The 25,282-nt window shown below is 45.5% G+C and overlaps 1 protein-coding gene across 1 annotated transcript in view; it reads left to right on the top strand.

The window, feature by feature from the left end:
• LOC139917333 (chondroitin sulfate proteoglycan 4-like) overlaps positions 1 to 21,703 on the top strand; it is a 33,031-nt gene extending 11,328 nt beyond the window's left edge. The window contains exons 4-22 of the mRNA XM_071906437.2: positions 774 to 1,184; positions 1,762 to 1,883; positions 2,345 to 2,453; positions 3,037 to 4,365; positions 5,102 to 5,194; positions 5,723 to 6,241; positions 7,246 to 7,377; positions 8,271 to 8,456; positions 9,278 to 9,460; positions 10,648 to 10,824; positions 11,782 to 11,980; positions 12,704 to 12,835; positions 14,386 to 14,561; positions 15,208 to 15,400; positions 16,544 to 16,715; positions 17,911 to 18,310; positions 19,302 to 19,454; positions 19,643 to 20,224; positions 20,549 to 21,703. Coding sequence (XP_071762538.2) covers positions 774 to 1,184; positions 1,762 to 1,883; positions 2,345 to 2,453; positions 3,037 to 4,365; positions 5,102 to 5,194; positions 5,723 to 6,241; positions 7,246 to 7,377; positions 8,271 to 8,456; positions 9,278 to 9,460; positions 10,648 to 10,824; positions 11,782 to 11,980; positions 12,704 to 12,835; positions 14,386 to 14,561; positions 15,208 to 15,400; positions 16,544 to 16,715; positions 17,911 to 18,310; positions 19,302 to 19,454; positions 19,643 to 20,224; positions 20,549 to 21,703 — 6,423 coding nt within the window. The remainder of the gene's footprint in view (positions 1 to 773; positions 1,185 to 1,761; positions 1,884 to 2,344; positions 2,454 to 3,036; positions 4,366 to 5,101; positions 5,195 to 5,722; positions 6,242 to 7,245; positions 7,378 to 8,270; positions 8,457 to 9,277; positions 9,461 to 10,647; positions 10,825 to 11,781; positions 11,981 to 12,703; positions 12,836 to 14,385; positions 14,562 to 15,207; positions 15,401 to 16,543; positions 16,716 to 17,910; positions 18,311 to 19,301; positions 19,455 to 19,642; positions 20,225 to 20,548) is intronic.
• Positions 21,704 to 25,282: the final 3,579 nt, after the last annotated feature.

The following is a 25,282-nucleotide window of genomic DNA, read 5'->3' as shown; positions in this document are numbered from 1 at the left end:
GAAAATGAATTGAAATGAACGGAGACAGACAGACACAACGGATCAGTGTCGCTGCGGCTAACGTAACTTAAATACCACAGGTAATAACGTTACCTGCCGTTAAAGTTTAGGGCAGCAGAAGACGTGGATATCTGTAAATTAACGGCGGAGAGTGTGGCTCTGTGTGTGGGAGCAATAGTCAGCTAGCGCGATGTTATTGGTTAAATTACCTATTCCACTAACGTCACTTCAATACCACAATAACGTGACCTACCATTAACGTTTGTAGGACAACAGAAGATGTGGATGTCTGTAAATCGGCAGGTAAACCGGTGGAGAGTGGGCTCATTTTGTGGGACTGAATGTAGCTTTTAGCCCATAGGCGAGAGGCCAAATCTTAGTCAAAGACGCCCTCTAGAGGCCATCTCAGGAAGCACCATTTAACGAAGCGACAGCTGTCTGACTGACTGCCTGACCTGAATTTGGCTCCTGATGCCCTCGGCTGCGCTGTGGGAAAAAACAAATACTTTCCATTTCCAAGCATACGTATTGTTGCTGTCGCCAACTTGTCAGGATCTGAGATCTGAGGATCTTTAGCTTGACCACAATGCATTTTTGAGTTTATCCAATTGCTCAGCCCAAGGGTTGTTTTTATTTTCTCAACCCATAGAGGAGCATGTAATCCTTCAACTAAAGTTAGAATATGAAAATCAACAAAATTGGATTTACAAAGTTTTCACATGACAGCAGCAATATGGAAGTCCTTTCCTGTTTGCACTCTTCTCCCTTTCCAGGTGAACCTGGATTTCCGGAAACTGGGCCTCCGCCCGTCCCAGCTGATGTTCCGCGTCGAGGAGCAGCCGGTCCACGGCCAGCTGCGGCTTGACCTCGCCTCCGAACGAGATGGGACGAGGGCCGAGGGGCAGGAGAGGAGCCTGACCGAGGGAGGGGAGGAGGAGGGGCGGACCTTCAGCATGCTGGACCTGTGGCAGGGCCGGGTCATGTACGTCCACGGAGGCTCGGAGGACCAACAGGACTTCTTCATGTTCTCGGTCTTCTCCAGCAGCAAGAAGGAGCTGCCGCTGTTTCTGAAGGGAAACCGCCTGCACCGGTTTGACATCAGCATCAGCCCCGTTAACGACGCGCCGGAGCTCAGCCTGCCAGAGGGGAACCTCTTCGTCCTGCTGGAGAAGTCCAAACGACAGGTAGGTGTGTCATTATGTGTGTGTGTGTGTGTCTTCCTGTTTGAACATGCATACTTGTCGGCATGCGTGGTTTGAGAGGATTGTAGATCGAGAATTGAAACACATTTCCCGGCCAGGGGAGCTAAACCTGCAGACTGAATAAACCTGTCAAACTGCCACTCTCTTGTCAGGAGTTTTCTTCCACAGCAGCGATATACCTTCCATTTTTGGGTCCATTTTGTCGTCATAACTCCTCTGTTCCCCCACTGGGACAGGATCAAAAACCCGACAGAGCTGCCCCTCTTGTGTCTGCTCTACTTTCTCTACTTTATTTCCCTCCTAGACCAGTGGTTCTCAACATGGGGGTCAGGACCCCCCAGGCGGCTGCGAGATAATTTTGGGTGGTCGCGAGATGATTTATGGGATAGCAAAAAAAGTAGGCAAGTAGGCATCGCTTCGCTTTAAGGGGTCACAAGCCAAAAAGTTTGAGAACCACTGATCCAGACAAATAAGACAATAAAGATGAGTAAAATGTGCACTTTCCTAAAAAGAAGGAATAATAAAAATGTAATAAATTCAATCACAAATTTGTCCCCAGCTGACGACAGACGTGCTGAGAGTGTCGGACCCTGACAGCAGCCCTGCAGACCTGGTGTTCGGCTCCCTGGGAAACCTCAACACCGAGGCCGGATACCTGGAGCACCAGGATTACCCCGGCAGGTCGGTGCTACAGCTTCAGATCAAGTGGAATAGAGTAGAAAAGAATAGACACTTTGCAGTTACGTCACAACTCTTACAACCTGATTGTACCAAGTTGTAACCTACCTTTAGATATGCAATCAGACGTTCACAGATACTGTTTCCCAAGAGCTGAGGACCTCCAATATGGCCGCCAGAGTGCGTTACATCACCTGAAATCCCTCTACAACTCTGGAAGCCCTCTAGAAGTCAAACAGGCTTGAAGCAGCAGGGTGGTACAGTGATTATGACGACCATCCTTCAACCGAAAGGATTCAAACCCCTTGAGCAAGGCATTGAATCCCATCCAGCTCCAGGGATGCTGTTCTGTAGCTGACCTCTGACCTCTGACCTCCCTGTGGGGTATCAGAGAACAGAACAGAGTAGAAACAGATCAGAACAGAGTGAGGTCTGAAAGCTAACAGGATGCGTCTGTCTTCCAGGGCCATTAGCTTGTTCTCGCTGCCCGATCTGGAGGAGGGTAAGATCAGCTTCGTCCACACCGGGCTGCCCACCTCCAGGCTGGCTCTGAGGGTCAGCGACGGACAGAGGGTGAGTGGGTCCCTGCCTGAGACCCGATAAGCCCATATACTGCACCGCCATTGATTAAACAGGGGGTGTGAGTCGGAGAATGGGGGCGTTTTTCCCATTGATTGACTGGTAGACGAGACCCAGACATGCAACTAATCTGTTATATGAACGATTATGCTAGGTGTTATGGTGGTGGACTGATAATGAACTGAGTAAATGAGGCACTGTTTCCTCTCTTTTTGTCTCATCTCCTCATCTCCGCTCGTTTCCTCTTTTTTCATCTCATCTTCTCTCCTTTCCTCTCCTCTCTTGTCTCCTCTCCTCCCTTGTTTCCTCTCCTTCTTCCTCTCCTCTCCTCTCTTGTCTCCTTTCCTCTCTTGTTTCCTCTCGTCTCCTCTCCTCTTATCTTGTTTTGTCTCATCTCGTCTCCTCTCCTCATCTCTTGTTTCCTCCTCTCCTCTCCTCTTATCTTGTTTTGTCTCATCTCGTCTCCTCATCTCTCGTTTCCTCCTCTCCTCATCTCGTTTCCTCCTCTCCTCATCTCTTGTTTCCCCGTCTCCTCTCCTCTCTTGTTTCCTCCTCTCCTCTTCTCTCCTCTCCTCAGCTGAGCAACACAGTAGTTTTGAGGATCATGGCGGTGATGCTCGAACACAAACTGGCCAACAACACGGGGCTGGAGGTGGACCAGGGTGGGGCTTTGATCATCACAACCAATCACCTCGCAGTACAAGTCAACGTGGCCGATCAGGCGGTGGAAATCCGCTATGACGTTACAGAGTCGCCTCTATACGGCGAGCTGCAGCGGTTGCACTCAAGCGGAGAGTGGAAACAGACGAGTTTCTTCTCCCAGAAGCTTCTAGAAAAAGAACGGATCCGGTACCTCAGCACCTACCGCGGCCTCCAGGCTCAGAACAACATCACCGATCAATTCAAATGTGAAATCAGCATCGGTCCCGCGGCTACCGAGGAAGTCGTCTTCCCCATCGCGGTACGGTGGATCCACTTCAAAGTCACACGCAGCAAGTTGGAGGTCAACGGTGTCCGGAAGGCGGTTGTCACGCCTGAGGACCTGCATGCGATTTCCAAAGGCGTCAAACTCCACGAGAGCGACCTGAACTTCAGGCTCCTGACAGCACCGAAGAAAGGTCACCTGTCCCTCAACCACAAAGTCCTGAAAAGGAACTCGACCTTCAGCCAGAAAAACGTCACCGACGGCTTGGTGAAGTACGAGCTGCTCAACCGGCCGCACGAAGACATGAGAGACGCGTTCAGCTTCCAGGTGTTTTCCAGACACGCCAACTCGACGAGTTACGACTTCAGGATCAGCGTCAAGGCCGAGTCGACCGCCGTCACCGTCGTAAACGAAGGTCTGTCCGTCCTGGAGGGAGAGAGCAAAGTTATCACCAAGGATTTCCTGTTCACGCACACGGCGAGCAACAGGGCGGTCCAGTACAGCGTCACGGCGAGCCCCAGGCACGGACAGATACGGAGGATCAACCTGTCCAACTCCACCTCCGTCAACGACAACATCCTGACTTTCACCAATCAGGACATTGTGGAGGAGAGGATCATGTACATTCACGACGACAGCGAGACCAAACAGGATTCCTTCACCTTTCAGGTCGCCGTTTACAAGCCGCACAAACACGCCGGCAAGAAGGAGGATAAAAACGGTGCGGAGCACACCTTCAACATCTCCGTCCAGCTCGTCAACGATCAGCGGCCCGTTCGGGTCGTCGATAAAGTTTTCCACGTGGCGCGCGACGGTCAGAGGCTGCTGACGTCGGATGACCTCCGTTACCGGGACGACGACTCGGATTTTGAGGACGGCTGGCTGGTGTACACGCGGCGGGGGATTCCCATGGGAGAGCTGGTGCTGGCAAGCGACACCGGGCGCAAGCTGTATGAGTTCACGCAGCAGGACCTCGAGCAGGTTAGCACTTCTAGACTAGAACTTTTTGCAGTCAGTTCAATTCGACTTTATTGTCATTGCACAAGCACAACGAATGTGATGTCATATAAAGTCGTGAAATGAGCACAAACTCTGAAACACAGATTTAGCCACGAATTATGTGAAAGTTACGTTCCTCCACAGATTGGATTCTGTTACAAAAACACAAATTGGACATGGCATTTTCAGCTAAACATTGGCTAACAGTTAAGTTTAACTAAAACAACTTGGTTAACGTTAGGGTTAAGTTTAGGCATTTTACCCGACAAATTATGTCCATTAGGGTTAGGTAAGGTTTGGGTTTAGGGTTAGGGTTAGGTAAGGTTTGGGTTTAGGGTTAGGGTTAGGTAAGGTTTGGGTTTAGGGTTAGGTGAGGTTTGGGTTTAGTTTAGGGTTAGATGTTTTTCTTTAAGAAAATGAAAGAGTTTTTAGTGGTACCAAGGGTTAGGGTTAGGGTTAGGGTTAGGGTTAGGAATTTCCTCACCTTGCATTTGTCCTGCATTAGTAATGAAGTAATTTCCTCTCCTCTAATCTCATTTCCTCTCCTCTAATCTCATTTCCTCTTCTCTCCTCTCATTTCCTCTTTCCTCTCTCGTTTCCTCTCCTCATTTCCTCTTCTCTCGTCCCGTTTCCTCTCCTCTAATCTCGTTTCCTCTTCTCTCCTCTGATTTCCTCTCCTCTTCGCTCCTCTCCTTGTTTCCTCTCCTCCTCTCCTCAGAGAAAGGTGTTGTTTGTCCACAGAGGAGTGAGTTTTGGGCGTTTCGTCCTTTTCGTAACTGATGGGAAACACTACGTTTCAACACTGCTGGAGGTGATTATAAAGTCTTGAAGTACTTTAATTTTTTTTTATATATGTAACAGATTTTGATGAAAATGTTCCACTTAAAGAAATTTCAAGTTTAATTTTTCTACTTTTCATATTTACCATCCTTTCACATTATATTTTAACTTTAATACACGTGCAGAAGTTTCTCCTTTAAGAGTAACTAAACCCCAAACCCAAATCTGTGGTGAAGCCTGACACCTAATGGTGAAAAGTAGGGTTCACCATTAGCTGTCAGGCTTCACCAAAGATTTGGATTTGGGGTGTAGTTACTCTTTAATGGAAAGTTCCTGTCTCCCTGAATTTGACATTAAATTAGAAAGTAAGCAGTCAAACATTAAGGGGTGTTTCAGGAGGTTTTGATGGGGTCTCCTCCATTAATAACTCCCTTAACTCATTTTCAGAGGATTTTGCATGAATTAAGGGGTGAATTAATGTAAATGTAAGGGTATTTAAAGGGATTACTGGTTCATAAATGACTAAACTCCCTCTCCGTCATGTGGCTGCCTGGTGCAGGTGATGGCCCAGGACCCGTACCTGCAGGTGGGGAACAACACCGGCCTCACGGTGCAGAGGGGTGGGGTCACGACCCTGACCTCCGCCAACCTCAGCGTCCTCAGCAACCTCGACATCCGAGACCCAGAGGAAGTGACGTACGAGGTCTTCCTGCCGCCCAAACACGGCGTCCTCTTCCTGGACGACGGAGACACCGACGCTGATGCTGATGCTGATGCTGACGTCATGGCAACAGACGTCGTTTCGTCATTCACCCAGCGTGACCTGGCGGCGGGGCGGCTGGCGTATCGGCACGACGGCAGCGACGAGCTGTCGGACGGCTTCAACGTGACGGCGAGGGCGAGGGAGCGGAGCACGGAGAGGCGGACGGACCGGGGCAGGAGGGAGGTGCATCTGGACATCGGGCTGACGGTCAAAGTTTACCTGGAGAGCCACCAGAGGCCGCCGAGCGTCCTCAGCAACCGGCCGGTGGTGGTGGCAGAGGGACAAAACGTCTCCGTGACCAGGGAACATTTAGAGGTAATGATGATGTAATAATAATAATAATAATGAACTTTATTTCTCTAAAAACATAAATATTCTTATATTTTATTGGTAACACTTTACAGTAAGGGTACACTAAGTTAAGGGTTAGTTAATGCTTAATAAGTATTAACTAACCCTTAATTAACAGTTATCTAATGTGTAATTTACTAATGGTGTTCATGTTAACTAAGGTATTAATTTATACATTATTTAATAGTTTATAAAGATGACTATTAAATAATGTATAAATTAATATCTTAGTTAACATGAATACCATTAGTAAATGATTACCAGACACATTAGTTAACTGTTAATTAAGGGTTAGTTAATGCTTATTAAGTATTAACTAACCCTTAATTGTTGTACCCTTATTGTAAAGTGTTACCGTTTTATTTAATATTTTTTGTTTCTTATTTTTATTTTTTATTTTTAATAATTTTTACAACAATTTATACCGAATATTTACCAAAACCGACACTGGCACTCTCTCACCAACCAAATTTTCTACATATCGGTCTGTTCAGTATAATACATTTGTCAAGTACCAACTTTGCATAAACGGTGGCGTCAAGCCAGACAGAGGAGGACAGAATAAGACAGGAAGTGATGTGGTTTTACTTTCAAAATAAAAGCATCTTTTTATATTTATGACACTTAATGGTGAATGTAGTATTTCTGCAATGGGGTAAGAAAGAAAAATAAACAAATTATCGTTTCATTTATCATTATTGAGGTAAATGTGACAGTATATAGTGATATGAATCTCAGGCCGTATCGCCCAGCCCTAGAACGTGACATCACCTGACGCCAAAGATCAGCCAATAGCAGATGACAAATTCAGTAGCATGCTTTTTACCATTAGATGTCAGGCTTTACACAGATTTGGGTTTGGGGTTTAGTTACTCTTTAAAGCCTATACAAATAAACTCGACTTGACTAGATTCATATCTCCTATATCTTATACTAATTCATACATTATTTGTTGTATTTCTCTCCAGGTGGTCCATGAGGACAGCCAGCCCTCGGAGATAGTTTTCTCCGTCCAAAGCCCTCCCTCCCTGGGCGTCCTCTGCAGGATTTCCCCCGGTGAGGAACAAGAAAACAACCGAGGAGAACAGCAGCAAGTCCAGGTAGGCGTGTCGGTTCAAAGCCCGCTGTGAGAGTCAACGTTACACCCAGCAAACGTCACATTTTACTCAATCGCACCAATGTGAGTCAAATGAGATGGAATAGGAATTTGGCACTGAGATTATGGGAGAATTTGGAGGTTAGTTTGACAGAACAAACGTCAGTATTTCACCTATTTCTAAACACACTTTGGAGACACCTATCAAGTAAATTTGTCTCTGTTTTACTGTCTCTGGTGGTGCCAAGAATTAACATCATGATGAAATGAGGATTTCTGAAGTATTATCTATAACACAATTGGGCTTTTCTCAATATGCGTTCTAGTGTCCTCCATGATGCATTTGACGTAATATCTAACGGTCGAAGTTTGATTCCAAAACAAAAATCCCAGAAGTTTTCTTTCCAAACGAAGATGCATCAGATGGTGACTTATGGTGCGTCCTGACTGCGGGCTATAAAGCAACAGGAAGTCAAGGCTTCAACGTTTTCCCACACACTGATGATGCAGTGAAGCATGAACCAATCAGAGCGGAGGGAAGGTAGTGTAGGGTAGATATATTTACTTGATGAATTATTTCCATTAACATTATTAACATTAACATTATTTGCCAGATAAAATAAAAATGAGACAAATGCAAAGCTGTGACAGTATTTTGTTTTGTAGCTTTTGTAGCCCGTAATCTGAACATACCATCAGTAATACGAAGCCCCATGATGCATTGCGAGAACGACACGTCACATCCAAAGAGCGTGACAGCTGGTTGAAACGGCTGGGAAAAACATGAAGCGCACAGTTTGTCTCAAACTGTAAAGATGCTTCTCTGTGCTCGCTTTCTTGAGAAGTTCGTTCTCTGAAGTCGATCAGTCTGTCTGTCCGCTCCGTTCCTCCTCCCAGGGCGGCAGAGAGCAGCCAATCACCTCCTTCACCCAGGAGGACGTCAACCTGGGATTGGTCGTCTACCGGCAGCAGGCGGCAGGAGGCACCAACGACTCTCTGCTGCTGGAGGCCACCAACGGGGTCACAGAGGTCGGGCCGATCCGGCTGGAGATTGATGTCATCCCCATCCTGCTGCCTCTGCAGGTACAGAACGAATCTCTAGATGTTAACGGAGAACACAGGTTAATAGAATAGAAGAAGAAATGTTGCACGCTTGTAGATCTGAGGCCAAAATATACTTTGAAGTTAAAGGTCTGTGTAGCTCTGGTAGTATCTGAGGTTGTGTCTCTTCCTCCATGATAAAACTCCCAAATCAGTGATTCTGTGATCTGTTGCTCCGGTAGAGCAGACTGGAGAATTGTGTTTTTTTTCTCTCTCCATTCACTGCCATTGTATGGAGGAACAGTCTGAAAATCACTTCTAGCGCATAAAGGAACGCCGACAAAGCAGATTCTGGCAATATATTAAAAAATAGTCATGCTGCTGAATTGTTTTTAAGTGAATCTCTTTCTTTATGTTTATTAAACCCTTCAGTTTGAACAAGTGGAACACCGAAATCCGGTTGGAAGAATTTCAGTGTTACACTTGTTCTTGATGTTAATGCTCTGTCTGTTTTTTGTGTGTTTTTCCATTTTATATTTCTGTTTCTATCATTGTCTTTTTGCATTTTATCTTTCTTTCTTCTGGTGCTATGCAAATATGATATATTATTTATTATTATTATCATTTGGAAAAGAATGTGTGTGTTTGTCAGGGTATTATGCAGCCAACTTGTTTCACTTCTCCCATAATAGACGCCGTGTGCAGAAGGTTTATTTATTTATAAGGCTTATTTCATTATAATACATGTAGTTTTCGGTCTTGACTGATCAATCAATCAGCCAACTAACCGATCAACTAACCAATCAATCCTTTCTCCTGTTGGTTGATTCCGTGATAAAGTGCTATCTTATCTTCATCTTTAGGTGTCTGACTTGACCCTTGATGAGGGGTCGTCCCTGCCGCTGACCTCCGACATCATCAAGGTCGCCAGTCATCACTTCTCGGGGATGAACTTCCTGTACCAGGTCCTCGTCGCGCCGCGACACGGACACCTGGAGCACAGCCGGATCCCCGGGATGCCCATCACCGCCTTCACACACACTGAGGTCCGACTGCACACACACACACACACACACACACACACACACACAACCTTAACCTAACCCTAACCTTAACCACTGACCCAAAAATCAGCTTTTTACCAATTGGGGACACGGCTTTTGTCCCCAATTGTACAAGCGGTCCCCAATCAACTGGTCTTAAGTCTGGTGTGTGTCCCTGAAAGTGACTTAAGTCATACCCACACACACACACACACACACACAGATTAAGGTAATATGTGGATTCTTTAAAGGGGCAATAAGTAAGATTTCTGTAAACAGTGTTTTTAAGTGTGATCCTACATAGGTGCGTTCATTACCTACGTGTGTTTTGTTCAGTGTATCTTCAATCGGTTTCTACGATCATTTTGAAGAGCGTTCTGGGTTAAGATGCTTTTTGGAAACACCTCATAAACTAAAGACTCATCTTAGCCTTAAGGTGAAATACGGCGTCACCCCAGAGTCTCTTGTGATTGGTTCACTTGCTCTACGTGAAAGCGTATTGTGTAAGAAACTGTTGGGTAAACTTTTGGGTGCTGGACTCTGGAATCTTACGGCTTTTATTCACACTAGCAGCACAAACGAAGATTCACAGGAATTTCACTTGGTCTTGAGGGGGGGAATTTACCGGATCAGCTCTTCCAGAATATCGCTCCGTTGACACACAGACTGTAAAAACAGATGGACATAGTGAGTGTGACGTCACCCACAAGTTTCTGAAGGGCCGTTTTGAAGCCAAAAGTTGGGGTTTACGAGCGCTGCCATGTTGACATTTTTTGGAGCCGGAGCAGCCAGAGCGAAGCTGAGGGTCGACACAGAGCCACAGCGCCGCCTGCTATTGGTCCGTGATCGGCGAGCTGTCAATCACTGGACAGGCGACCTGTCAATCGCTCAGAAAACAACCCTGTTTATAACCGTTATATCCCATTAATGACGCAATTATTTTGAAAATCGCCATACGGCCAAATTCACCCGTGGTTTTGGCCGCTTGGTTGACACATGACCCCAACATGGAAAATTTCCAGTAGATTTCCAGGTGAAACTGCATGTGTGAAAGCGGTTATAGATTTCTTAATACTCCTTTAACATTTGAAGGACGTACTTTCCTCTGTTTTTGTTATAAATTATTGTTTGATCAGGACCGTTTTGGAATCAGTCTCTCTCTCTCTCTCTCCCCTTCTCTCTGTTTCCAGGTGGAGCGGGAGTACATCTCCTACATCCACGACGGCAGCGACACACTGAGCGACAACTTCACCATCGTGGCCAATCAGACGGAGATCAGGAAGCACAGTCTGCCCTGCGCCGTTCAAATCAACATCATACCAGTGAACGACGAGACGCCCGTCGTCACCGCCAACAGGGAGCTGAAGGTGAGCAGTGGCAGTAGAGAGAGATCAAAGTCTGTTAGCTGGAAGAAAAGTCAGGAGAGAGAGAGAGAGGCAGTCAGGAGGAGAGAGAGAGAGAGGGAGAGAGAGAGAGAGGCAAAGTCTGTTAGCTGGAAGAAAAGTCAGGAGAGAGAGAGAGAGGCAAAGTCAGGAGGAGAGAGAGAGAGAGAGGGAGAGAGAGAGAGAGGCAAAGTCTGTTAGCTGGAGGAAAAGTCAGGAGAGAGAGAGAGAGAGAGAGAGAGAGAGGCAAAGTCAGGAGGAGAGAGAAAGAGAGGCAAAGTCAGGAGGAGAGAGAGAGGCAAAGTCAGGAGGAGAGAGAGAGAGAGAGAGAGAGGCAAAGTCAGGAGGAGAGAGAGAGAGAGGGGGAGGCAAAGTCAGGAGGAGAGAGAGAGAGAGAGGCAAAGTCAGGAGGGGAGAGAGAGAGAGAGGGAGGCAAAGTCAGGAGGGGAGAGAGAGAGAGAGGGAGGCAAAGTCAGGAGGAGAGAGAGAGAGAGAGAGAGGCAAAGTCAGGAGGAGAGAGAGAGAGAGGGAGGCAGTTTGACAGTTTATTCAAGCTGCAGGTTGGGAGACAAGGAACTCAAAGTGTTTTATAGTGTTGAATATTCATGATTATGTTAATACAGATAGAATATAATCCTCTCCTCCTCTCTTGTTTCCTCTCTTGTTTTCTCTCCTCCTCCTTTTTTCTCCTCTCCCCTCTCCTCCTCTCCTCTCCTCTCCTCTCTCTCCTCTCTCCTCTCTCCTCTCTCCTCTCCTCTCCTCTCCTCTCTCCTCTCCTCTCTCCCCTCCTCCTCCCCTCTCCTCTCCTCTCCTCTCCTCTCCTCTCCTCTCCTCTCCTCTCCTCTCCTCTCCTCTCCTCTCTCCTCTCCTCCTCCTCTCCTCTCCTCTCCTCTCCTCTCCTCTTCTCTCCTCCCCTCCTCTCCTCCTCTCCTCTCTCCTCAGGTCTGGGTGGGTTCAGTAACAGAAATCTCAGTAGAAGATCTCAGCGCTGAAGACTCGGACACGGAGCCGGAGGGTCTGGAGTTCATCGTGACTCCGCCCAGTAACGGCCACCTGGCGCTGAAGAGCGCCCCCTCCAGGCACATCCTGAACTTCACCCAGAAACACATTCAGAGCGGACAGCTGCTCTTCATACACAGCGGTGAGCACAGTAGAAGTCAGGGTTCAGTTGTTAGTAGTAGAGTGAAGTTTAATCAGAGACATGTACTTGATGACAGCTGAGAGAATACACTAGATTATTTAATTTAATTTAATTTATGATTAGTTCAATCGATCAATCAAACTTTATTTATATAGCACCTTTCATGCAAGATTGAAATACAAAGTGCTTAACAAGATAAATACAACATAATAATGAAAAAAATCGGAATAATATATTAATAGTAATAATGATAATAGTAATGATAAAAACTCATGTCTAAATGTAGATTGCCAAGTCAAGTCCATGTCATTAATGTCAAGTCTCAAGTCTAAATGTAGAACAGCAAGTCAAGTCAGAACAAATCAAGAGTCCAGTATCAATTTAATATCTTAAAGAAAACTAAATATCTAGGACTTTTCAATGCAATCTGGTTTGAATAGGATAAAAACTTGAGTTTGAGAGAGTTTGAGTTCTATAATCAGTTTCAACTTCAGTCTAAGTCATTTAAATCCCCAGTCACCAGAACCCAAGTCTCAAGTCTTCTCTTCATGCATCAAGTCAAGTCTCTAGTCCAAGTCAAGTGATTCGAGTCCCCACCTCTGGTATTACTGAATGTCTACGTTTGTACTTTTATGACTGTCGAATGAAACTTAAGAATAGAATACAACAGTTATCAACACCGACATCTTTATCCGACATCACCTGTTTCCCGCTGCGGTGCAGGTGCGTTGTCGGGCGGCTTCCACTTCCAGGTGAACGACGGCGTGAACTTTGCCCCTCGGCAGATCTTCAGCACCGCCGCCCGCTCCCTGGTCCTCACCCTGCACAGGCACCAGCCCATGGAGGTCTACCCAGGTAACAAAGCAGAGGCACGCCGGGTCATTTGCTAGTCAAATCATTTCCCTGCTCAGATATTCACAGGTGGCCTTTGGGTTCAAAACACTGCGAAAACTGACAAACCTGTTAAGTTATTGTATCTTGTATCCAGACTTATCAAGCTTTTTCCTCAGGTTTACTTGGTAAAAGTGAAGTTGTCTTGGAGAATGTTTCTTGTTGAAAGAAGTCATATTGGCATGAATCAAGTGAAATGTATTGAAACCATCAGATTATCTGCCAGTGCAGTGAGAGAATTTGGCAAAAAAATATCATGAAATAAGCTTTATAGGTCTGGAAACAAGATAAAATCACTGGACACCTTGTCATTTTTTGGACACAAGCTCACTTCTCCATTTTTTAGCCCAGTGTTTCTCCACCTGGGGTTCGGGACCCCTCAGAGGGTCATGAGATAATTATGGGGGGTCACAAGATGATTTATGGGATAGAAAAAACACATTTTGCCTATACAAATGTATTATCACATCTATTTTTTTCAGATTTTTCTCTAAATTTTGCTGAATTTCTTGTGAAATTCTGGATTGTTTTCAGCCTCTCTGCCTCCTCTTTTTATTTTCAAGGTTATTTTGTGGGCTTTTTGCCTTTATTGTGACAGTTTACAGTAGAGATAGACAGGAAGGATTAGGAGAGAGAAGGGGATGACATGCGACAAAGGTCCTGGGCCGAATTTGGACCCGGGACGATGCGGTTGCACGGTACGCACCTTAGACCACTGAGCCACCAGGACGCCCCTTCCTCTCATAATCAAATAAAACAACATAAAAAGGGAAAATCATTATTTGGTTGAACTGTTCACCACTCATAAGTAAGCATCGCTTCATTTTAAGGGGCCAAAAACATTGAGAACCGCCGCAGTCGACTGCCACGGCTCTCAGTTGTATCTGTTTGCAGTGCAGTTACATAACAGTGCCAGTAGGTGGCACCGTTAGTCTAAACTGAGAGTTTCTGCTGACAGAATCAGATCACCTCTGTGCTCAGTGCCAGCCTGAGAGTGCCACTTTATGCAAGGGTAAAGTGTCTCCAACCTGTAAACAGACAGACTTATCAGGCTTTCTGGTCAAGGTTATACAGCTGAGGTTGGGCTTCTGATAGGTAAACCTGTGGTAAACATTTTATTTACCTTGGCCAATGAATAACACTTGTGCGATAAAGATAGAAAGCATGCTTGGACGACCTTTCTAACCTTACAGCTGAAGTTTACACATCAGAGGTTTCTCCTAATGCTCTGTGGAGGAAAACAGATTCAAGATTCAATGTATTACTTTATTGCTATACCAAACAGTAATATCCTATAACATGATCAGAATAAAAATATGAAGTAGTCAGATGACAAAAACAGATTATAATCATAGTTCAGTAATGCAGTGCATCAGATTGTATCTTACACTTAATTTGTTTTTTGTGTAGATTCTTAGGTTTGAAGGTTAATTAACTTCTTTCCAGTGCAGCAATAAAATGATTATAGTTCTCTCAACATATGAACTGGGACAAAACAAAATTTCCCCCCACAGGCTCAGTGACGCCGATCTCTGAGCAGGAGCTGCAGGTGGTAACCAACGACGACGACAACATCAGAGGGAACCACTCGGTGGTGTTTACAGTGACCGCTGCTCCTAAACTGGGCCGGCTGGTCCGCCGCCTGCCGGACAACTCCACACGTCTGGTGTCCACATTCACACAGAGCATGGTAGGGATGTGTGTGTGTGTGTGTGTGTGTGTGTGCGTGTGTGTGTGTGTGTGCTGGCACATGTATCTTTATTTGTTTTCTGGCATTCGCCTGTGTTGTTCATAAACCCAAGTCTACTCAGAGTGACTTGTAGTTTAACAACATGCATTATACTTGCTCAGTATACAAACACTGTTATTATTAATGTATTCAGTATAGCTTCCCAATGCACTTTTCACTCAGTCACTCAAAAAACAGTTTATATTGTTTGTTTATTTTAACCATTTTAAGATCTAGGGTATATACTTAATATCAACAAATATTAAACATCCATAAATGCTGTTAAATTATATAGGCTCCAGTCTAAAGTCATTTTTCCCAGTTTTTACTCCTCCTCAAGGATGTTTTTTTTTTTCAACCCATAGAGGAACATGTAATCCTTCAGTTTAACTTAAAACATGAAAATCAACAAAACTGGAGTTACAGTTTTTTCCCCTAACAACAATATGTATCTCTCTCTCTCTCCCTCTCTCTCTCTCTCTCTCTCCCTCCCTCTCTCTCTCTCTCTCTCTCCCTCTCTCTCTCTTATTCCCTCTCTCTCTCTCTCTCTCTCTCTCTCTCTCTCCCTCTCTCTCTCTTATTCCCTCTCTCTCTCTCTCTCTCTCAGGTGAACGATGGAGTGATTTGGTACGATCAGAACAAGCCGGAGTCCGTCGGCTGGTCGGCGACGGACTCTTTCTCTTTCACCGTGTCTTCTCCTCCTGCTTTCCTTCTGCACACCTTCTCCATCCTGATCTCCTACCAGGCCAACGCGCACCACGACCACCCGCAACGCAAGACCAAGTTACTGAACAACGCAGGTACCACTCCGGATCAGGCCGGTTAAATTGGGATACAGCCACATTTCTGTATTTCAAAAATCTAAAATACTCTTACTTTTCAACAGAGTGGCTCCGGTTTGTACATGTTTATTATATTTTTTGGTTCTGTGGTTGCGGAGTTGCTGGGGGAATATCATATGAATGTGAATTTGTGAGGTCTAAATTGTGAAATCGTGAGGTATTTTCATTTTAAGGTGATGACATGCAGCTGACATCTTGAAGGAATGTAGGCCTAGATGAGCAGTTTTGCCAACAACCATATAAGAATTAAATAATAGAAACATTTTGCTCATTATCCATTTAATCTTTACATCCCTCTAAGTCCTATCCTTACTGTCTTGCTTGTCACATCTGCAGCAAGTTCGTTAATTCATTGTGGCTTTTTAGACTCACAGCCTCAAATCACATGAGGTGGAACCTGAACTGAACAGGGAAATTAAACCATAAAAGAACAGATGTGGTCTATGGAAATGTGTGAATACTGTGTGTATTTTGTCAAAAAGGTCAGATCTCAATTTCCTAATAATTTCCTAGAAAGGAACTGTTAATTTCGTAGGAAGTTTCCTGGAAAGAACCATGAAATGATGAAGTAGTTGTATAGAAACTGTCAGCAGTCTGGAGAGTCGATAATAAATAAATAAATAATAGGCAGAGGTCAATTATCAGAAGTCATTATTCATATAATTATATAATATAGTTATTTGTTGAATTCTTAATTAATTCAAGTTAATTTCTAATTTTCTATATAACTACTACATCATTTTATAGATTAGATTAGATTAGATTTTATTTCGAACATGTTAAAAAAGTAAAAAATGTAAGTGAGAAAAACAGAACAAAAATAACCAATAAAATTAACAGCAAACATATACAGCAAACTCTCAATAAACAACATAAATAAATATTTCATGGTTTTGTCTTGGAAACAACAGAAGAAATTTGAGGAACTTACCAACTACCATTGAACTGTTTCTCTATTTTCCCTATAATTAGTACATAATGTCATGGTTCTTTCCAGGAAACCTTCCAAGAAATTAACAGTTCCTTTCTAGGGAATTATTAGGGAATGGTTCGACAGTTCAACAGACCAAACCCGCTGTGTGTTCTGCTCCCGTCCCTCAGGTGTGGTGGTGGCGGAGGGCGGCAGGGTCACCATCGACAGGTCCAAGCTCGACGCCTCCAACCTCCTGGGGAAGGTTCCAGAGCCGCAGCGCCGGGACCACCAGGTCCTGTACCGGGTGATCTCCCTGCCGCGGCACGGGGCTCTGACTATAGGAGGACAAAACCTCAGCAGGTGCCTGGATCCTTTTATAACGTCTTCCTGAACTGACTGAAAAACCAAAAGTAAAATGATGCCTAATGTAAAGCACAAGACTTCCATGATGCTGCACTGAGCTTTAATATCTGGACTTCTTTGGGTGACAGTGTTAAATGATGAAAGGTGCACAGTATATCAACTTTATTTATGTATCCTCTCATCACAAAGCATGTATCAATGGACTTTACAAAGGAAACAAAACAAAGCACAAGACATAAAACAGCATGTTGGAAAGACATAACAAGCCTACCTAACCTACATAGCCTAGCCTGTCTAACCTATCCTAACTGCCTCACTATGCCACTGAATACAGCTTCATTCAGAGGGCAGTTTTCAACCTTAAGGGGTGAATTACAATTATTTTCAGCTTAGACCGATACATGATTTCCATCCTTCTCCAAGTTTCAGTTGTAGCGAGCCTTGGGGAAGAGTAAGAGAAGGTGTTGGGGTGTAATGTTCACGGGCTGCATCGTTTCCAGGGGAGAGCTACAACCCGAGTTTGAGGGCAAGGGAAAATTAAAAAGAGGGGACGACTTTCTGAGTGGGTGTTTTGGTACACGATAAGCCAACAAAGAGGAACTGTTGAATCCGGTACTAGCCATAGGCCAGGGTTTGTTATTTTGGAGTGTAAGCTCTCACTGCCCTGAGTTTGTAACAATAAAACACCGTCTGGCATTAAGTTTGAATCCTCGCCTGAGTCATAATTTACGCCTGGGGCTAACTGAAACGAGAACCTGTGACGCTACAATATTATCCAAAACCTCTGTTGGTAACACTTTACAATAAGGGTCACTAAGTTAAGGGTTAGTTAATGCTTAATAAGCATTAATGCTTAATAAGCATTAACTAACCCTTAATTAACAGTTAACGAATGTGTAATTTACTAATGGTGTTCATGTTAACTAAGGTATTAATTTATACATTATTTAATAGTTTATAAAGATGACTATTAAATAATGTATAAATTAATACCTTAGTTAACATGAACACCATTAGTAAATGATTACCAGACACATTAGTTAACTGTTAATTAAGGGTTAGTTAATGCTTATTAAACATTAACTAACCCTTAACTTAGTGACCCTTATTGTAAAGTGTTACCCCTCTGTTCAACCTTGCATATAAGAAGTAAAGATTAAATGTGACTTCTGTCCTTCCCATCTTTCCCCAGTGACCAACTAGATTTCTCCCAGGTCGCCCTGAACAAGTTCGGCATCACGTACATCCACGATGACTCGGAGACGACGAGCGACAGCTTCACTTTCCGGGCCTGGGTGGCTCCTCTGGAGCTCTCCTCCACCTCTACCTCCTCGTCCTACTTGTCCACTTCTTCTTCTACCTCCTCTTCCTCGTCCTCCTTCTCCCCTCTCTCCTCGTCTCCGTCTTCCTCCCTTTTGCCGTTAGACCAGGCTCGTCATCTTCGCCAGGTCGAGGACAGCCTGGCGGTGACGGAGATGTTCAACATCACGGTGACGCCGGTCAACGACCAGCCGCCGCTCATCAGGACCAGAGCTCCCAGTATGAAGGTGGTCGCGGGGGAGAGCGTCGTGCTCGGGCCGGAGAACCTGCAGGTAGGCAGGGTGTCGAGGGGCTGGAGAAGGGTTGCCTTGACAACCAGCTGGACTGTGTAGTTGAGTGCATTATCACTTAGATGTTGTCAAGGTTTTGTACACAAAAAAACATCAGCTATTCCTTGGTTTTTGGCATCCCTAAGCGGTGTTACACACAGTGGCAATTAAACTTTTGTTTTTGAAGTCATGATGTAAGAAGACTATACTGTTTTACATACAGTATTCCTCCTTGGCACAGTAACATACCTTGAATTTGTGGCTGCGCATCCTCTTTCTTTTTCTTCTCTCTTCTCATTTGATTGCCGTGAATTACTTCATGATGATTGACAGCTTGACGGGCCCTGTGATTGGCTGACTGCTCTGCTCCATCACCAAGTAAATATGGTGATGGAAGGCCGGGGCCCAATCAAGTCTATTTCTTACGGACATCCTTTTGTTCATACTGATACTCTATTCATTCAACTTTGTTCCACAGTATTTTTAACCAATGTTTTTTATATATATACATGATCTAGTATGGTATATGATGTAATATATGGTGTAGTATATGTATATGTAATATGTATATGATTAGTATGGTATATGGCAGTGGTTCTCAACGTGGGGTCCGGGGACCACCAGGGGTCCATGAGGGGGTTCCAGGGGGTCCTCAGCAAATTGATGAATTGTTAAACTTTACCATTATTTCATTTGCAAGAAGTTAACACAATTATAGAATGTAGAAGAATGACTGTTTTGGTCATAGATTCACTGTTATCTCTCTGCCTAGAATACAGATAGTCAAGGAATTCTGGACAAAATCATATCTAACAATATAAATATTCTCAGATTTGGGTCCGCGAGGAAAAACATAATCAAATGGGGGTCCGTGGCCGTAATGTGTACTAAATTAGGGGTCCATGATATGAAAAAGGTTGAGAATCACTGGTATATGGTATATAGTGATGTAGACTTAATTTGGGTGAACAGTTCCTTTTCACCGTGTCATCAGGTAGAGGACCATGACACGCCTCCAGAGGAGCTGCACTACGGTGTGATCAGTAAGCCCAACAACGGCTACCTGACCCTGGGGGAAAGACCGGAGCCTGTGACCTCGTTCACCCAGTATGACGTCAACCATGGCAGGCTGCACTTCATACAGCAGGTGGAGAACCTCTCTGCAGCGCTTCATGGAGGCGTTATGGCTCTGATTCGTGTGTGTGTGTGTGTGTGTGTGTGTGTGTGAGACTGTTGCCGTTAGAGATTCATTTAGTGGTCAGTTATTTAGTCACTGACTTTCATCCCAACCCTCCTCCCTTTGTTCCTTCCTTCCTTCCTTGTTCCCTCCATCAGGGTGAGCCGTCTACAGGAGTTTTCTACTTCAACGTAACCGACGGTTACCACAGCCCGCTCTACAAACTCTTTAGCTTGGAGGTTACCAAGGCAGCTGTTTCCATGGAGAACAACACCGGCCTGTCCTTGGTTCAAGGCAGGACCGCTGTGGTGCTGACAACCAATCAGCTGGCGGCTCAGACCAACGGTCGCCGCCAAGCCAACATCACCTACACGGTCACCACGCACCCTCGCCACGGACGCATCGCCATCAACGACCTCGAGGTCCCCGCCTTCCGCCACGAGGACCTACAGTTCGGCCGTGTCGTCTATCACATGACTGATCTCAGCGAATCAGAGGACAGCTTTCGGATCTCGGTGTCGGCCTCCTCGCCCGGTGTTGTGTACGGTAACCTGACGGGCCAGACGGTGAACGTCACTGTGCACCCGCTGATCTACCTGAGGGAGCCGGTGCGGGTGCCAAGCGGCATCGCTGTGAAGCTGGGGAAAGCCATGATGGACGCCTCGGAGCTGGCGAGGATCAGCAGAGTCGACCCGGTCTTCGAGGTTCTCTCTCCGCCCAAACATGGAAAACTAGTCAAGGTAAAAATCACCAGTCCTGCATCTCTTGGTAAGGCTCTCTGATTTCAGTTTGTTTATTCCTTTATTTCCTCAGAGTGGTTAGCTGAACGACCTTGACACCTGGGACATGCTGCTGTCTTCTTGGCCAATTAGCAGATCCACTGGTGTATTGTGGGTTATCTGTCTTGCACAGAAGCATAACAGCATCTAAAGTCAAATGAACTGGCCTGCATCCACTTTAACACAGTTATCAATATGAATATAACAAGTTATTAAAGCGCCTTCTCAGTGACTCCATGTGTCAAAACGAACCTCACTTCCCTCTCTCTCCTGCTGTGTGTGCAGATGACCTATGACCTGAACCGAGCATCAGAGGTGGTGAGGTCGTTCACATTCCGAGACGTGGTGCAGGGCCGGGTCGCCATCGAGGAGACGCTCAGCGACAACAACGCCAACCAGCTCCGTGGCAACGGCTCCGGCGTCACCACGGCGCGAGGCCACGCCCCCGCCACGCCGCTCAACGATTCCTTCATCTTCATGCTGAAGGCTGGAGACGTCCAACCGGCAAAGGGCGAGCTTCACTTCACCATCTTACCCCACCACCAGATGCATCATGGTCCTAGCGCTTCGAAAAATAAAGCAGACAGTCCGGGTCGCGAACACACGACCACCCGTCTGCCGGGCCACAACAGAACTACGACAGGAGGAGGGAGAGGAGGCGGGCGGGGGGGATCTACGACACGCGGCGGCGGGGCGGGCGCCAGCTTGCATCCCCACATTTTGTCACACAAGAACCACAACAGGACTCACAGGATGAAGCCTCACAACCACCGCGGGGCGAACCACACCCGCCACGGAGGGGAAGGAGGGAGGCTGGGAGGCGGAGCGGGCGGAGGGGGAGGGGGGCAGAAACACACCCCGCAACCCCACACCCCTTCTGTCCCGGTGAAGCACAGCCCGGCGAACCCTCCCAACCACCACCCGGTCCACGTCGAGGTGCTGCCCCGCCCCGCCTCAGACCCTCTCCTCATCATCCTGCCCTTCCTGGCCTGCTTGCTGCTCATCGTGATCCTCGTGGTTCTGATTCTGGTGTTCCGCCACCGCAAGGAGAAGCGGGCCCGCATGCGGCTCATCCAGGAGCTGGCGGCGGTGCCGTTACCCACCGAGGGCAGCCCTTACCTGGGCCGTCCGGAGCGCAGCGTGGCCATGCCCTCGGTGGTGGTCACCCCGCTCGGCCCCAGCAGCTGCCCCGGCTCGCCCGTGCTGACCCTGACTCCCAGGAGGCTGAGTCTGGCCCCCGGGATGACGTTCTGGGGGCCGCTGGAGCCCAATGGAGGGGGCGTGGACCGTAATCGTAGAGGTAGTCATGGCGATGTAGGAGGGAACGGAGGGAACGCAGCTGGTAGTAACGCTATTCCAGCCGTCGCTGCAGGGGCCAGGCCCTCGCAGAGGTCTCGGAGCCCTACTCCAACTCTCAAAGACAGCCAGTACTGGGTTTGATGGATACCACCAGAGGGGAAACTGTGCCTTAGAGGTATATTTTGGTGTAAAGGGTACAAATGACACACATGTACTCTCCAGGGCATCTACGGCCATCTAAGGCACATGTAACACACTAATATGTACTTTAAAAACAGGGCAAAACCACCTACCTTTTTGCAGAAATGGTTCCAGTGATTTTTGTGCAAGAGGTATGAAGGCCACATGTTTTAAACTTTGCAATAAGACCAAACACTGCGGTTATGAAAGGATGTGTTTTTTTGTGAGTGTAGCTGCCAACCACTTACAACCACAATATGTCAATATTGGTACACATGTTCTCACACCTATACATACATACGCACACTTACACACGCGTGTACACACACACTTACGCACACTGTTAAGCTGTGGACCCATCATTTTAACCTCTAGCCTATTCTTTTTTGTCACTACTAGATAGTTTTAAATCATAGGTGTCTCATTTCCGACTTAACAAGACTTCAGAGTGTACAGCGAAACTTTGTGAAATGTCGTGACGAGCTATAACTGTCAAAAATGACCAAACCACCTAAGCAGTATCAGGTAGGCCACGATTCACATTGGACAAAACCCATGATGATACCTCAGGCAACTGTCTTCCACTGTATTGACAAGGTGTTTTTGTTTATTCAGTTTTTGCATATATTCAGCTACAGTGTAAAAATGATGTGAGCTTTAGCAGCCAACAGTTCCCTTCAAGCCAAAGTTGTTTTTGTGTTTTATGTGTAACCGGAAATGTATACAGTAGTCTTCTCCAGTAGCAGAGCGGTTCCTCAAAAGATTTGGATCAATTTAAGTTCTGTAGTAGCGGTCAGATATAGTGTTTTATTTCTGTAAGTGTGGCGGTGCTGCAGAACAAGGAAGTGAAATTCAGGGTGTTTCTTGGAAAAGGTTTTCGTTTTGAGTTCGCTCAGGGTGAGGCGGAAGTGTGTGAGCTGACAGACAAGTGTAATCTACATGTTCTCTGTTATCCTCACCAGAACTCTATAGACTTTATAACGGTTAAACCATAATGTGTGTGTGTGTGTGTGTCTGCACATGAAACTGCACGTACTGTATGCTTCCAAGTTCATGTGTATGAAGGTCTCATGAAAACCCAATATTACAGACCCAACTCTGATAACTCACTGACAGAGCACTTCCTTGTCTGTAGGCTACAACCGGCCCATTTATTGTACGTCTAAAAATTGTAGAGATCACAGAATTGTTTTATTCTGATCTCCCCAGTGTTCATCTCTTTAAGCACTTGACACACTGTTTCAACCCATTTACTAGCTAGTATTTTAATATTTGCCATTGCTTGCGTCTTGGTTACCATTAACTCTTAATACAGCTCCAAAGTGCATCTATGTGTTTTGTTCTTAAGTCTGCATGTTATGTCTGCATGTGTTCCATATTTTTGTTGTTGTTGCGGCTGACGGGCCGCTCTGTCCTGACCGATTGTGGGCGGGGCCAGAGGGCCCGACTGCGTCTATGTAGCGGTCTGCAGCTACAGAGTTTTGAAAAAGACAAATCAAGTATTTGTTGCGGCTCTGGTATTGCCTGCCATGATGTTGCATTGTTTTAACACATTTATATAGCTAATAAGGTAATTAGGTAGCCTCAATCGAAAATTAACAAAAAAAAAAACTACTTCAGAGCTCGCCATCGACCCCAACGATGGATGCGACCGTTCTCCACGCATCGTTTTTGAGACGTTTATTCCTGTAGGCTTTCAAATTAAAGCTTTGAATGGCTGCAATCTTGTCATTTTGCAATTACATTAGGAGGGACACAAGGAAGCACGCAAATCTGATTGGCTGTTGACGGCCCATGACTGGAAAAAATTCAGCTATGACCAACTTTTCTCAGCCGACAGGCTTGACCATCAAGTTTCCTGGTCGCTCAGCTCTGTAGGAAGTGAATGGACTTCCGGTGACTGGTTGATCGTGTTGCTCACATGATGAAAACACAGTCAGGCACTAATTAACTTGCCCAAGACACGTTTGGGTTGTCCCAGGCAGGATGGTCCCAAAGATCTGTGCAACAGAGTGCAGTCAAGGCTGAATCATGTCCATTTCAACTGAACTCTATGGCTACAGCTGCACAGTCACACAATCACAGCTGTGATTCTACAGATTGGATGTTATGAAATCACATCCCTGTGTACCCACACTTGGCCTGAAAATGGCTGTCATGCATCCCATTTATATTTTAATCTGTGACAGTATTAGTCTACTGTTTTCCGCTCCCCATCTCTTTACATTTCGGCTCAATAGCGCCCAGAAAACACAGAATGTGGATCCTGACCAACTCCACATCTGGTTTTGAAGATCTTATTTTTGCCCATCCACACCTGACAGTATCTACGTTCACACTACAGCTTTAAGTGTCTCAATTCAGTTATTTCCCCTCACATCTGCATGCATGTCTTCTCATCATCAACGTTCATAGTGGTATCAGATATGGGTTACATCCTGGATAAGAACGGTCATCCAAAAAAAATCAGGTATGAGCAGCATTTAAAAATTGAGCATGAAGGTCTGCAGTGTGAACGTAGCTCATGTGTCCTGGTGTCACCGGATGACAGAAGTCGCATTAAAACAGCAAGTGTAACGTGGAATCGTGCATTTCAATCTTTGATGTCAAGTGTGAAATTGTTAGTATGTGTATATTGTATAATGTCGCCAAAGAAATCAGTTTGTTACAATCCCTTTGTCTGATTTCATCGCACCTCAAGACAGTGAGCTTCTGTGTTTTTGTTTCCATGTAAAGCCATAGCTGCACCAGCATGCTTAGTTCTTCACTGACCTCCAATATTTCTGTCATTGTTGACCCCTCGTATGCCAGCATCTCTCTGCCATGTACTGTGAAAGATTTATTTTTTAATAAAAATAATTATTTGTTACAAGTTCCTTGTGTTTTATTAAGCTCGGACAAATCCAGACTACATAAAAAAAACAACAACAGCCAACTGAGTCAGCGAGCCAAAGTTGACTGTAATTATGTAGACGTGGTTTTTTTAACATGGAGGCCAATAATGAGCCATAGTGACAAGCTAACCATCTGTTCACACATTCATCTTTTAATACAAAATCCATCTTTCTACACTGTCGGTTAGTCACCAGCAAGAGGACAGAGTGGAGCCTCCCTGTCCCAGTAATCGTGACACTGACTAACAGAGAAAGCAGCTGATCTCCACAGCTTATCTCTTATCGGTGACACTCTTATCAGTGTTTGCTCAATAATATTTTTCTTGGCAGGGTGGAAAGGCTTCTGAAACATATTTTAGGACATCTGACAGTAAAACTCTTCATTTAAACCCGTGCTAATCTTATTAAATGGCAGCAGAAAGTCACTCTGCTGTAATGGATAAGGTTTATCTGATGGAGGTTAATCAGCATAAACACTTCCTTCCGAGGGGGTGGGGGTGGGGGGGGGCTAGAGAGAGGAAGAGGAAGATGATGGTTGTTTGTGTGCGTGTGTATGTGTGTGTGTGTGTGTGTGTGAGAGAGAGAGAGAGAGAGACAGGGAGAGCTTTGATAGTTCATGATAGTTCTGAGATATTGAGCTTCTAGT

The sequence above is a fragment of the Centroberyx gerrardi genome, chromosome 2, assembly GCF_048128805.1.
Source record: "Centroberyx gerrardi isolate f3 chromosome 2, fCenGer3.hap1.cur.20231027, whole genome shotgun sequence".
Classification (NCBI taxonomy): Eukaryota; Metazoa; Chordata; class Actinopteri; order Beryciformes; family Berycidae; genus Centroberyx; species Centroberyx gerrardi.
This window is presented reverse-complemented; position numbering and strand designations above follow the sequence as displayed.